Source organism: Chlorella variabilis (genome assembly GCF_000147415.1).
Source record: "Chlorella variabilis unplaced genomic scaffold CHLNCscaffold_10, whole genome shotgun sequence".
In the NCBI taxonomy this organism is placed as follows: Eukaryota; Viridiplantae; Chlorophyta; class Trebouxiophyceae; order Chlorellales; family Chlorellaceae; genus Chlorella; species Chlorella variabilis.
Window position 1 is genome coordinate 1,097,584 of NW_005435078.1, and position 13,052 is coordinate 1,110,635.

Here is a 13,052-nt window from a genome sequence, read left to right on the forward strand (position 1 = left end):
CTGTTTTTTCTAGCCCAGTTTTCAAGGTGGCTCCACTCCATGGACAATCAAATGGCATGCTCCCATAGGTAATATGGCAGCACAGGGGCGTGCAGAGAGCGTTAGCAGAAGAGCAGGCTGTGGCAGGACGAAGCAGCGGCCGATGAACTGAGGGATGGGATCAGAACATTAGGAGAGGGTACTCAAGGGCTGTACTTAACCAATCATGGTTTCTACCACGCGCGGTCGATGACATTGGGACTGCTAACAGGGGCTTGCCGGTTCGGCTTGCCGTGGCCCAGCAACCGCCGCCCAGGTCACTTCATGTCGGCCGCCCAGGCGATGATGCCAATGACGCCGCCGCCAAGCACCTGCAGCACACAAGCATGCGTTGCCGGCTCAAGTTTAGCGTGGTGTTGCTGACAGGCAGCACTTGCAAGGACAAGGAGCAGACGGGTTGGACACGCCTCGGGCTGGCCGGCTGGGCAGGCATGGAGGGCTCACCACGAGAGGCGCCGGCACGGCGATCGCTTCGGTGGCGCCGTAAGCCAGAATGCCGATGCAGATGGAGGTGGTGGGGTGGGGGCTGGACTCCCATGCGCTGAACGTGAGCTGGAACACGGAGGCCACGATGAGGCCAACTGCAGTTGAGTTGAGGCCTGGCAGAGCGCGGCGGTACACCTGGAACTTCCTGCGGAGCGACAGGATGCATGGGGCGGCGGCATGCAGGTCAGAAACCAGGCCAATGGCACCTCCCCCGCCATCTGCCGGCGTGCATTGAATGCCAAACCCTTGCACGCACCTGAAGCCTCCCCAGAAGGGCAGGATGCCAAAGATGATAATGATGCCCGGCGCAAACAGGCCCACCCAACACACGATGACGCCTGCAGCAGGGCGGGGCACGCTCCGGTCAACCGTGCAAGCCACGTGGCCAGCCACCAGCCAAGCGCAGCAAAAGCCAGCGGTGCGGCCTCACCGACGATGGCGTTTACGCCCGCGTTCTGCGCAATCACGGCGCCCAGATATGCGGCAAAGTTGAACAGCGGGCCGGGCATGGCCTGCGCCAGCGCCAGCCCCGCGTTGAACTGCTCCGTCGACATCCAGCTGTCGGGAGAGTCGTCGCAGTCCTGCAGGCAGGCAGGCGAGGCGCAGGCGAGGCGTGCAGGAGGTCAGCGCACCCACCAACGTTGACACCGGCGGCATGGGAGCGAGCGATCAGGGTCTGGTCGGAAATGCCCGCCCCTGTCATGCCTCCTTGCTTCCTCCCCTCCCTCCCTCCCTTCCCGCATTCCCTGGCAGCGACTCCCAAACCGTGCATCCAGGAGAAGCCCAACTCACAGCAGATCCAGCTCCACTCACCTCCTGCTGTGTCACCTCATTATACACGCACACTTGGTCCACCACATCGTTGTACAGCATGGGCAGCACCACCTGGCCGCCGCCAAAGATGACCGAGCCGGTGCGGTAGAAGACGGCAAACCAGTGCAGCTCCTTGGCGCTTTCGTACGCAATCTCGCCCGACTGTGGGCGGGAAGGGAGGGAGGGGGGCGGCCACCAGCGGCGCAGCGGCGGCGGTGAGGGCCCGGCTGCGCACAGGACAAGACCCGAGCAAGGGTGCGCAGCGTCTCCCAGGCAGGTCGCACATGCAAGCATGCGCACAAGCAGACACGACCACTTCCAGCCAGCCTGCCACTCACCAGCACCACCACCACCACCAGGATGACGACCCAGGAGACCAGCAGGATGCCGCCGCCAATCTTGTTGAAGCCCAACTTCTCCACGCCCGCGTTCATGTCGGCAACCTGTAGGCGGGCAGAGCGAGAGCGGTTGGCTTTGCAGCAGACGTGGCAGGCAGGCAGGCAGGCAGCAGCCAGCCCCGTCACAGCTGGGCAGCCTTGCATCCCTGCCATAAGCCCTGCAAGCGACCTTGAATGCAGGCCCTTTGCTGCTGCCCCTCTACTCCCAATTCCCCTCCACTCCACCCTGGCCCCACCTTGATCTCGTTCTTGCGCATTGCCACCAGGGTGATGAGGCCGCCGGCCACGATGAGGGAGGGGAAGGTCCAGGGCTTGGGGTAGTAGTAGGCGATGACGGCGGCAACGGTGCACAGCACCTGTATGGCAGGAGTAGAAAGACAGGGGCTCGAAGCGTTTCAGCAAGATAAAACAAGAAGCCGGCTGCGCTAGTTGAAGGAGGGGCCGGGGGCCGGCCTCAATGCTTGGGCTCCACCAGCTCCTCGCATCCACCCACCCACCCACCCACCCACCTGCAGCAGCCTGCCCTTGCAGATGTTGCGCACAAGCCCCAGCGCTGCGCTGGCCACCAGCGCAACACCTGCCGCTGCCAAGCCTGCAGGAAGGGGCGAGGAAAAGAGGGATGGGGAGTTCAGTGAGTCGTCTAGCGCAAGGAAAAAGAGCTCCCACAAGGCCTGACAGCAGAAGTGGAGCAGGCAGCGCCACTTGCCTGCCACCAGCCCCAGCAGCCATCCGGGCGTGGATTCGTCTAGCACCTTGGAGGCTGCCCAGCCCAGGATGGCCAGGATGAGGAAGCCGGGGCCCTGGAACAGCACGCCCGACAGCAGGCCGCCAGACAGCCCTTTCTTCAGCACACCGATGGCAAAGCCCATCTGGGTGGAGGTGGGTCCTGCGGGCAGGGACCGTGGGTACGGGCATGGCTGGCCATCAGCCGGGGCATCTCCCGCACGCTGTCGCTGGCAGAGGCACGCACGGACACTCGACATGCAGGCGGCACAGCATGGTGCAGCAGCACGCTCCATCTCCGATGCCCAGGCCCCATGGGGCCCACCCGCCCATCCCGCCCACCTGGCATGCACTGCCCTAGCATCAGCAGCTCGGTGAACACCATGTAGGTGCACCACCGCAGCTTGTCTACAAACAGCTTCTGGAACATAGCGATGTGGGCCGCGGGGCCTCCAAACGCGGTCCAGCCCTGCACCAGGCAGCCGGTACAGGGCAGCGGAGGAGGGGCTTGATGCTGGAATGGAACGCGCTCTTGTCAGAGTTTTGCGTGCCGCATAGGGTCGTTAAGCATGCGCTGACCCTCGCAACAGCATGCCCCCCGCTCGCACCAGGATGCCAAAGTGCTTTGCAATCTCGCCGTAGGTGGCCGGCTGTACCGCCGACTCCTCGCTGGCCGCCTCGCTGGCCGGCTTGTCCTCGCTGCCGCCATTGGCGACGCCGTTGCTGTCAGTGGCCAGTGCCACCTGGCTGCTGGTGGTGGGGTGGCGGTGCACCAGGCCGTCGTGGCGCGTGCGGTCGCCGCCAGCGTCGCTGCCGCCACTCGCCGTCGGCTGGTCACCGGCAACTGTCGGCTCGGCGCCCGCTTGCTGCGCCTCCACATCGAGCTCACGGGACGCTGGTGGCCCCGTTGGGCTCTGGCCGGCGGTCATGGGTGCCAGTGCCTGCTATTCGCCGCCGGTGTGCCTGCAGAACTGCCCTGCGCTGTAGCGCGCTGAGCAATTCTCAACTGCCTGGGCAGCAAATTGCTCTGCGCAATTTGCGTCTCCACCAGGTGGTAGGCAAAACTGCGTTACAAAAGTTGAACTCCCTCCTGCGTGCTGAGGGCCGGAGGTGCGAAACACCACAAACGAGGCTGTTAGACCACAAAGAAGAAACATATAGATTCGGCATCTGTCATGCTCAGGACTTCTCTACCTAGCGCAGCGCGGTGAGCGTGGCGCCGCCATTCTCTCCTCGCAGTTGCCTGACATTGAAGATTTGCATATACAGTGGTACAATGCAGCAGCGCAGCAACAATTGAGCAGGAAAGGGCAGCAAAACAGCAGTGGAGGGTCGGCTCTGAATACCATCCCGAAAGCGGCGCTCAGGGCCGTAGTAGGGATGCGCCAAGCGGGGGGAGAAAACAAGGGGTACAATCAGAGAGGGCACCTGAGTGCACCGAATATGATAGGGAGACGCGGATACGCAGTTCTTGCATCATCACGGGGTGGGGAGGCTTGCTGCAACGCCCGCGGCGCCAGCTCAGCGAGCGAGCGCCCAGCGCTGCTGTTCTGGCGCGCGAGCTCACTTGCCACCCCCGCCAAACAATTTCTTCAGGCTCCTCTTTTTGCCTGAGCTGGCCATGGTGGGCGCCGGCGACGACATCTCGCTGCCAGTCATCAGACTGCACACAGACGCAGGCAAAACAACCAAAGTCAACAACAAAGGACAGGGCCAGCACGAACCCCATTGCAAACAGCGGCTGCTGAGCAAGGTGTGTGACAGCGACGGCACCCAGCAGGCACGGTGGCCGGCCCGCCAGGATGCAGTTCCTCCCCCAGCGTGCAGCCCACCTGTGGTCTGGGCTTTCCCGCTCAAACTTGGCCGCGCTGCTCAGCTCCGTGGCGGGCGTCTGAGGCGTGCCGCGACCAACTGCGCTCAGCAGCAATACAAGGGGCGGGGTTGGTGTGGCAGCAGCAGGCCGGAATCGGTCCAGGGCATGCCAACAATGCACAGCACATCCCTGCGGCTGCAGCACGTCTCCCCGTATATGCTGCTGGCCACGCAGGGGTGCGCCCGGCAGCCAGCCGGCTGAGAGCTGCGTGCTGGACCGCCTTAGCACACATAAAACAGGACAAAACGACACCAAACAACAAGGCAGCCAGGGCCACTCACAGCTGTACTTGCTGGACATCTGCGGCGTCAGCTGGCGGTCGCTGGCGGCCGCCTGCGCCGCAAAGGCCTGGTCCTGTGCCTCCACAAAGGAGGGGCCGCGGCTCTGCGCCTGCTGCCGCGACGTCGCCTCCTCCGTCCGCCGGATGCTCTCCTGCAGGCGGGCAGGCAGCAGAGCTTGTGAGGGGCACCTGACACCAGGACTAGGCGCTGTGCAGAAAGAAAGTGATGCGGCGCATCCAGGCAGGCCTGGGCGACCCTCGTGGCCTCTGCTCACCGCCATGCGGGCGCTGTACATCTGGCGCCACTTGGACTCCTCGTCCGGCACCATGTCCTGGCGCCGCGAATTGGTGCGCAGCGAGGCGGCCCGCGTGATGCGCCGCTCCCGCCGCCAGCTCACAAACATGCATGTGACTGCAGCATGGGTGCGCACGGCAGAAGGCAGGGCAGGCTGGAATGCAAGAGCGGGTGCAGGGGAGAAGCGAGTAGCACTCACAGCTGCACCTGCACCGGGGCCAGCAGCCTTCAGGCAGCAGCCGGCTGCTCGCAGGCCCGCTGCCACTCACGCATCACCACAATGAGGGCTGCCACCCCCAAGCCAATGCAGATGCCAACAAGTGCCGCAGTACTGAGCGAGCTGTCGGTGGTGGTGGCAGTGGAGGTGCCAGTGGTGGCGCCGGCAGAGATCACGATGGGGCTGACTCCGGTGCCCTGGGCGGCCACCACCGCCTCTGTGCAGGTGACTGCAGTCAGGGGGCGAGGGGTGGGGAACAGTCTGGTGAGATTGAGATGCCCGACATGTTAGCAATCTCCCCACCCACATGTCGCAATGCACAACCACCTGCTCCAGCACTGCCCGGCGGGTGGCACCCACCTCCATTGGCTTTCAGGTTGGTGCACACAAGGCCTTGCGTCGTGGCATCTGCCAAGTTCTTCTGCACCGCTGGCTGCTGCACTGCCGTGGCCTGAGCATCAGCGAACACATACACGCCATCTGCGCACCAGTGGTTGCAAAAGAAAGAGGCAAGTTCAGTGCTCCACACACAGATATGACCAGGAGCAAGCAGGCAAGCAACCCGACACCAGGCTCTGCCTGACGCATACCTGCATTGAGGGGCATCGGAATTTCCTGCGACGGCCACCACTGGGTTGCGGACGTGGCGCCCTCTGCCTGCTGCAGCCTGCGGCTGGCTGTCATCAGCAGCCGGCGCAGGCGGCGCTCGCCGCCCTCGGGCGGAGGCGGCGGCCGCCTCTTGCGGTGCTTCTTCTCCTCCCCATCTTGATTGTCCTCCTCATCGTCATTGCCGCTGTCCGTGGGGCTGCCGGCGCTGTCATCCGTGAGCGCCTTTGTGTTCTCCTTGGGAGGCTTCTCCTCCGCCGGCGGCGGCGGCGGGAAGACGGTCACCGCGTTCTCCACCTGCGGCGGCGTGTCGGGCGCTGAGGCCTGCTGCCAGCGCCAGGCAAACTCCACAGGGATGGTGTAGTTATTGATGGACCACATGACAGCCTGCAGTTCAGGGGCAGGCAGGCAGGATGGGAAGGAACACACGATTGCAACACACGTTTCCAGTCGAGAGAGGGGGGCCAGGGCCAGGGAGGCGATCCCCGAATGCAGGCTGGCATGTGCGTGGCAGCGCCGTCATATGAGCCGTCACTCCAGTGGCCACAGACGGCACCGGTTGCGCCCAGGGCAAAGTGCAGCGGCCAGCGTACCTCCAGTTGGCTGTCTGATAGTGGGTACGCTGCCCCCACAATCTTCAGGATGAGCTTCATTGTGTTCTCGGGCACGACCACAGCTGCTGGTGGGGAGGGCGCCGCCGTTGGACCTGGCGCGGGCGACGGCGACGGGACCGGCGCCGGCAGGCTCGGTTCGGGCGAGGGCGTGGGTATTGTGTCTGGCCTGGGCGAGGGGGCGGGCGTGTCAATGATCGCGGCAGGCGCACGCGCCGGGGACTCTGCCAGCGGCGGGGGCGGCCGCCTCCTGCCCCCCTTTCGTTTGGGAGGCGGCGGCGCGCCGTTGCCCTTTGCTGTCTCCTCCTGTACGCCCTCTGGTGCAGGAGCTTTTGAAGTCAGCTTGCCAGGCGTGCCGTTGTTCTTCTGTGCTGCCGCCAGCGGCACCAGCGCCGCCACCGCAAAGACCGCGAGCAGCAGCAGCAGCTGCGACCGCGAGCGCCTGGGCGATGCCGCCATGATGCGGTGTGGTGGCCGCCTGCAGCATGCAGCAAAAAGAAAAAAGCAACGAGGTCAACCAGGCGGCAGTGCGACCAGGAGAAGGGGCAGCGTCTGTGGCGGCGGCCGCGCGGGCGGCGGCGGCGGGCACTGCCTTGCATTGAAACAGGTGGGTGGCAGCTCTTGAGGGACATAGTTCTGCAGCAGATTGACACCCCTTCAGAGCTGCTTTGCGCAACTGCGACCCCCACACTCGAAGTCAGCCGCGTGGGGGCAGGGCATCTCACCATGCCGCCCCAACGAAGCAGCGCACCCCCTGCAAGCCTTCCGCGCAATTGCCCTTACTCTCACCTGAGCAGCAGCACTGGTCCCTCCGCAGATCCTCCCCAATTCCTCCACTGAACCTAATAAGTTCAGATGCGAGGCAATTGCCCGGCTGCCGCTCCTCCTGACAGCGCTCACAGAGTGTCCTAATGTTAATTGTGGCGTGGACGCTCCAGCTGGGCCCCGATCACTCCTGCTGCGGGTGACGCCGATGCAAGGCCAGCGTGGCGGGCACTTTTGTAAGTGTAAACTCTGAACACGCTCGCTCAGTCCAGCATATTACATAGGTAGGCAGATCTGATGCATAGTCAGACCAATGAATGGCGCTCGGGCGCACGGGGCGCATGTCAAAACATCAAAACTAGGGCTTGAGAGAAGTCGCAAAGAACACGGCATAAAATTGCAGTCGGCGTCATCGTCGGCAGCGCCCGGGTGCCTGCCGCCAGGGGATGCCAACCACTGCCGAACCACCACGGTGGTTGCAGCAGCCCGCACCACAAAACCACCAACTAACGCAAGGCGATTCCTCCCGCATTGCTGGGCTGCTCGGCGTGCCGAGTGTCCTGCCACCGCTGGAAGGTCTGGAGTGCCTCGTGGTCTCGCGCGGAGCCGGACGAGGCGGGCTCCCACCTCGAGTAACTTGCCTGCTTCCGCCGCCGCCGCATGCACACCGCAACACCTGCAGTGCAAGCCAGGGTGTGGAACCGTATGCCAGGTCAGCTCCCTGCGTGCCAACCTGCCCTAAAGACCACATGCCATGCACGCTGCCCAGCCCAGGACGGCCGCCAAATGACCATGCCGGCAGGCCTTGACAACGACAGAAAGCCGCACTGGTATGCGTGCCCACTCGCCTGCTGTGACCGCCACAAGCACGCCGGCAGTGACAGAGACGGCAATGATGAGGATCGAGCTGCTGCTGGAGCTGTCGCCGCCGCTGCTCTGTGAGCTGTCAGCGCCACCGCTGGCGTCACTCTCCGTATCGGCGCCGGCCTCCGTATCAGCAGTGGACGAGTCGGCTTCAGAGGGAGCAGAGGAGTCAGTTGTGGTGCTCAGACCCAGGAGGACGGCAATGTCTGGGTCGGCTGCGCCGGCGTACAGCACCGTGGCATTGGTCACAGTCACACCTGCAGTGCGCACAACGGGAGAAGGGTGCAGTGGGCTCCGATTGGGGCTGGGCCGGCATGGGGGCAGCGAAGCCCGCTGGCGGTCAAGGAACCCTCCTGCCTGCCTGCCTGCCAGTCTGCCTGCCTGCCAGGCAAAGCTGCACACGTCTGCACTCGCCTGCATCTTGCAGCGCCGCGGTGAGGCTGCCGCTGCTGGAGGCCTCCCTGAGGCTGGCCTCAGCTGCGTCCTCCTCGCTGGCCTTGATCGCGGTGTCAATGTACACCAGAACGCCGTCGGCCGTGCTGGCAGGCAGGGGTGTCTCCAGGGCATCAGGCCACCACCGCTCGTCACTCTGGTTGGCGTCAACCGGCCCTTGCAGCAGGTCACGCCGGCGGCGCTGCAGCCGCCGCCGACCCGGGTCGGTGTCCGCCTCGCCATCATCTGCAGGGCAAGCAGGCAGTGCAAGCAGCCAGGTGGAGCCTGCTGCAGGAATCGGCTGTCGCACAAAACCGCACGCAAGGATTGGCATGAGGAACCAAGCAGTGCATGCCCCGCCCCCGCGCCTGACTGCTCTCCCATGTCCATGCTGTCCACAGATAGTGGCTGCAGGCAGGCAGCATTGCATAGAGCCATCAGTGTCAACACAAGCGCACGCGGCGCCACTCCCCCACCAACAAACACAAGAGGCATTGGGTTGGTCAGTGCAGAGTTCCCAATTGAGCGGGTGAGCAACAACCAGCAACTGGGCAACACGCCCCACCTGGGCTCCGCGCCAGGTCCAGAACTCGTTGACGAGCTTGAGAAGCACGTTCTGCACCGTGTTCTGCTGCTTGATGTCGACTGGGAAGGAAGCGCCCTCCAGCTGCAGCACCACCTTGTACGTCTCCGCCACCCGGATGAAGTTGCACCGGCAGCACATGTCGCCGGCAGAGCCCTGGTATGTGGCTGGCTCGCCACTCCAGCCGGGGCCCCTGACCGCGCCGCGTGAGGAGCACTCCAGCGCGCACTCCGCAACGCTGGGCACCACAAAGTGCGAGGCCTTGTCGCAGGGCGCTGCCGCCACCGCGCCGCACATAAGCAGCGTGCAGGCAAACAGGGCGGCGGCCCGCCAGTGGAGGCCTGGCGACGCCATGCCGGAGCGGATCAGCAGGGTGCCTGCAGCAGGACATCACGCTTCCTGTTGTTCTGTTGCCTTGCGCTGCTTTGCCCTCTTCCGGCATGGCATGCGGTAAGGTCTTCAAGGTGAAACTATGGCGCATCCCTGCGCGATCAGAAGTTCTCATATGCTGCCAAAAACAACTCAGCGCGCTCGTTTCAACGCAGCACAACCTCCGCGCTGCCCGCACCTCGTGCCCCTCGCGCTGTCGGCTTCAGCAGGCCCAGGGAGTCCAATCGAAGCACTGGTGGGTCAATGTATGCTGCAAGCATCATACCTGTGTAACTCACTGCCTGCCAGCAGGGCTGCGGCGGCAGGCTTGCTTGCCGGCCTCATTCCTCCAGGGTCACCTGCAGGGATTGGTGCTCAATTTCTCAGTCTTACAGTGGCATGCAACGCCCATGAAACGCATCCTCAGAGGGCAGCAGGCAGGACCGCGTTTTTTTTTGGGGGGGGGGGGGGGGGCGGGCATGAGCACTTTGTTGATTTGCATGAGGGATGCATGGCCAATTCAATTGACGTGAAAGTAGTCAGGAAGGTGCGGTAAAGTAGTCATGAAGATGCGGCGCTGGGCAGCTGGTAAGGCGCCGCACTGCAAATTGGTATGGTCTGCTGGTGCCAGGCAGCGTTAGAAGGAGGGTGCTGCTAGGACTGAAGTAAGAGAAACGCGTAAATGGAAAGATGCTGCGAGTAGAGGCACCTGGTTGGACTTTGACCGCGTGTCAGATGCGCTATGCTGGTGTCGCTGCCTGCGGCGGTACACATGCCGGGTAAGGACGGCTCCGGAAGCCCCTGAACACACCTGGAGCTCAATGCCAGGCTGAGCAGCACCGCCAGACCTCCAGCACAGGCTACCAGACCTCCAGCAACCCCTCTCAACTCACCGTGCGGGTCCCGTTTGGCGGCGCCTGCGTGCCGCCGGGCGACGGCGAAGGCTGCTGCCTGTACGAGGGAGGGGAGCACGGCTGGGAAGGGGACCCATGGAAGGAGGGAGCCGAGCGCCGCTGCGAGGGGCTGCTGGTGATGGATGCTGTGCAGGACCCGCCTCTCGATCCTGCTGCGCCTGCACCGATTGGGGTTGCACACCAAACCATCAGGCATGGCTCCCAGTACAGCAGCACGCGTGGCTAGCTATTGTGACGGGCAGCGGGCAATGTAGCGCAGTGCCTGCACTCACTCTTGCTGCGCAGCTGCTTCTCCAGCTCCTTCTTCTGCTTGCGCCGCCGCCGGCTGAAGATGATCACCAACACTGCACACAGGAGCGGGCCAAGCTGGAAGCAGTCACATAGCAGGAAGAGCAACCACGACCAGCGTAGGAAGTCTCACAGCCACCTGATCTGCTGCAACCCAAGCCAGCCTGCTCACCTATGGTGGCCAGCAGCACCGCCGCCACGCCCGCCACGATGCCGACAATCATGCCTGTGCTGCTGCTGCTGCCGCCGCTGCTGGGCGCGCTCTGCGCCGAGGCCTCCTCCGCGGCAGACGGCGTCCCGGAATCGAGAGCAAAGAAAGGGGTGCCGGTGCCGACATACAACGCCTCGGCGCTCGTGGTGGGCACCCCTGCAGTGGCGGAAGCCGAGGCAGACACAGGCCCCAAGGGCGCGATCCATCAGTGGTCCCCGGCAGGGTGAGGGGCCAGAGCATCGCTCCACACCACGCTGCGCATCCGACGGGCGCAGGCCTTCCCGCCACGCCGCCCCACCTTGCGCGTTCAGCGCGGTGGTCAACTGGCCGCTGTCGGAGGCCTTGTACATGGAGGAGACCACAGAGTCCACCTGCTCCACCAGCACAACAGAGTCGGCTGCGCGGCGGGGCAGGGAGGCCGGGGGGGGGGGAGCGGTGGGCAGGCAAGGACCAGTTGGAACTCGGAAGAAGCGGGCAGCACCCCTTGGGCCAAAGCGAAGCGCAGGGTGGGCAAGGACCGCAGTTGATTTGGTGGGGAGGCGGGTTCCCGTCCAAACATGGTTTGACGCCCAGGCACAGAACCTTGGCAGGAGGAGCTCACCAAAGAAGTAGACTCCCGTCACATCTTCCGGCACGGCGGCAGCAACGTCTGGGGGCAGGTACCACGCAGCCGACAGCGGCGGCGGCGGCGCGCCGGCCAGCCCGCTGGCGCTCTGGGAGGCGTTGAGGCCGGTGGCCGCCGCCAGTGTCGCCAGCTGGTCCACGCGTAGGTTGCACTTGCAGCAGATCTTGCCGGTGGTGCCTGGGGCGTCGAAGAGGGGGGCACACAGTAGAGATGGTCTTGGAAGGGGCGTTGTGCATGCCTGGCACCTACCAGGCTGACTGCAGGGGGACCCCCTGGCCCCGCCAGCATCTCAGCTGGCCTCCCTCCCGATTCACCCGCATGGTTGCACCCCATGCACCCCTGCCACTCACCAACATACAGCCCGGGATTAATGGACGCGCCAGCCATGTCGGATCCATCAGGTTTGAGGGTGCGTGCCTTGCAGCTCTGGCGGCAGGCGGTCATGTCGGGCACTACCGTGTGCGCCGCGCTGCTGCACTCGCCCGCGCTGCCGCCCGCGCCGGCGGGCGGCGCAACCTGCTGCTGCAGGCGGCGGCTGTGGAGCAGCAGGCGGCGAGCGCCTGCAGGAGGGGACAGCACACATGGCGAGGCACGGTAAAAGCACGGCGACGGGCGGCTGGGCGGCTGGGTGGCGGAGGCGAAGCGGTGAAGGATGCAGCTGGGGGGTGGTGGGCCGAGCCTCCCGCGTGCCAAGCCTCCCGCCTGCCCCGCCTCCCGCCTGCCACGCAACGCCACAGGTGCGCCGCGGCCCACGGGTGCAGCCCCGCGCGCCGCGGGCGGCAGCTCACCGCTGTCTGGTGGCGGCGGCACCGTGTTGCTGGGCAGCAGCGGCACGTTGCTGGCTGTGGAGGGCTGCTGCGAGCGGTAGACCCAGGTGGATCCGCTGATGCCGCCCATCACGCTGAGCACATCCGTCTCCCGCTGCTCGCTCAGCGGGAAGCTGACGCCCGCCAGGCTCAGGACCGCCTTCACTAGCTGCAGGTGGCAGGGGGACGCGCGCGGGACGGAGCCAGGGGGCAGTGGGTAGGGGAGATGGGAGGTGCAAGGCTGGCAGCGGCGGGTGATGGGTGGCGGACGAAGGCGTGGGTTGTTGGTAGGAGGCACTGGGCAAGCAGGGGAGGGCACCATGGTGGAGGGGAGGGAGGGAGGGAGCGTCACCTGTGTTGCCGGTGGGGGCGGTGGCCGCGGGCGCGGGGAGGGCGGCGGTGGACTGGGCGCGGGGGCTGGTGGGCCGGGCGGCGGCGAGTCTGGACAGAGGGCAGCGGCGGCGAGCACCTGGCCTGAGAAGGCAGCAACCATGCCGCTCGAACTGAGCGCACAAGGCAACACACCAGCCCCCTCCCCGGCTGCTGTTGCGTGGCGGCTGGAACCAGGGAGGTGAGCAGGCACTGGGCGTGGCTGCGCCAACGCCAGCAGCAGGTGCGGCGCGCACCGGGGGGCGGCGGCCGCAGCGGCTCCTCGAATCGGCAGTCGCAGCAGGTGCCCTCCTGCAGTCCTGGGTACACCACAGGGCTCATGGTTGTGCCTGGCTGCAGGGCTGCCAGCTGGGCGTCGCAGCGGGACGCGCAAAAGGCGCCATCAGGCACAATGATGTCCGTCTTCTTTTCGCAGCCGCCAAATGGGATGGGTGGCAGGGGAGGCAGCGGCGGCCGGAGCGGCG

General features: G+C 65.2%; 1 protein-coding gene across 1 annotated transcript; it reads right to left on the reverse strand.

Moving 5' to 3' along the window:
• Positions 1-10: 10 nt before the first annotated feature.
• CHLNCDRAFT_35448 (hypothetical protein) lies at positions 11-3,597 on the reverse strand. Its single transcript, XM_005847747.1, has 10 exons — positions 3,068-3,597; positions 2,802-2,928; positions 2,489-2,622; positions 2,246-2,395; positions 1,957-2,092; positions 1,370-1,565; positions 956-1,083; positions 782-863; positions 484-670; positions 11-350 (listed from the first exon to the last, which is right to left on the reverse strand). The coding sequence occupies exons 1-10, from the start codon at positions 3,386-3,388 to the stop codon at positions 297-299; spliced, it is 1,515 nt and encodes a 504-aa protein (XP_005847809.1). The 5' UTR covers positions 3,389-3,597; the 3' UTR covers positions 11-296.
• Between the last annotated feature and the right edge of the window lie 9,455 nt (positions 3,598-13,052).

Coding starts and splice junctions, on each gene's coding strand:
- CHLNCDRAFT_35448 (XM_005847747.1), bottom strand. CDS start 3,388: ATGACCGCCGGCCAGAGCCCAACGGGGCCACCAGCGTCCCGTGAGCTC. Junction 2,396..2,488: donor TGGGCTGGGCAGCCTCCAAG/GTGCTAGACGAA, acceptor GCCTTGTGGGAG/CTCTTTTTCCTTGCGCTAGA. Junction 1,566..1,956: donor CAAGGTGGGGCCAGGGTGGA/GTGGAGGGGAAT, acceptor TCCTGTGCGCAG/CCGGGCCCTCACCGCCGCCG.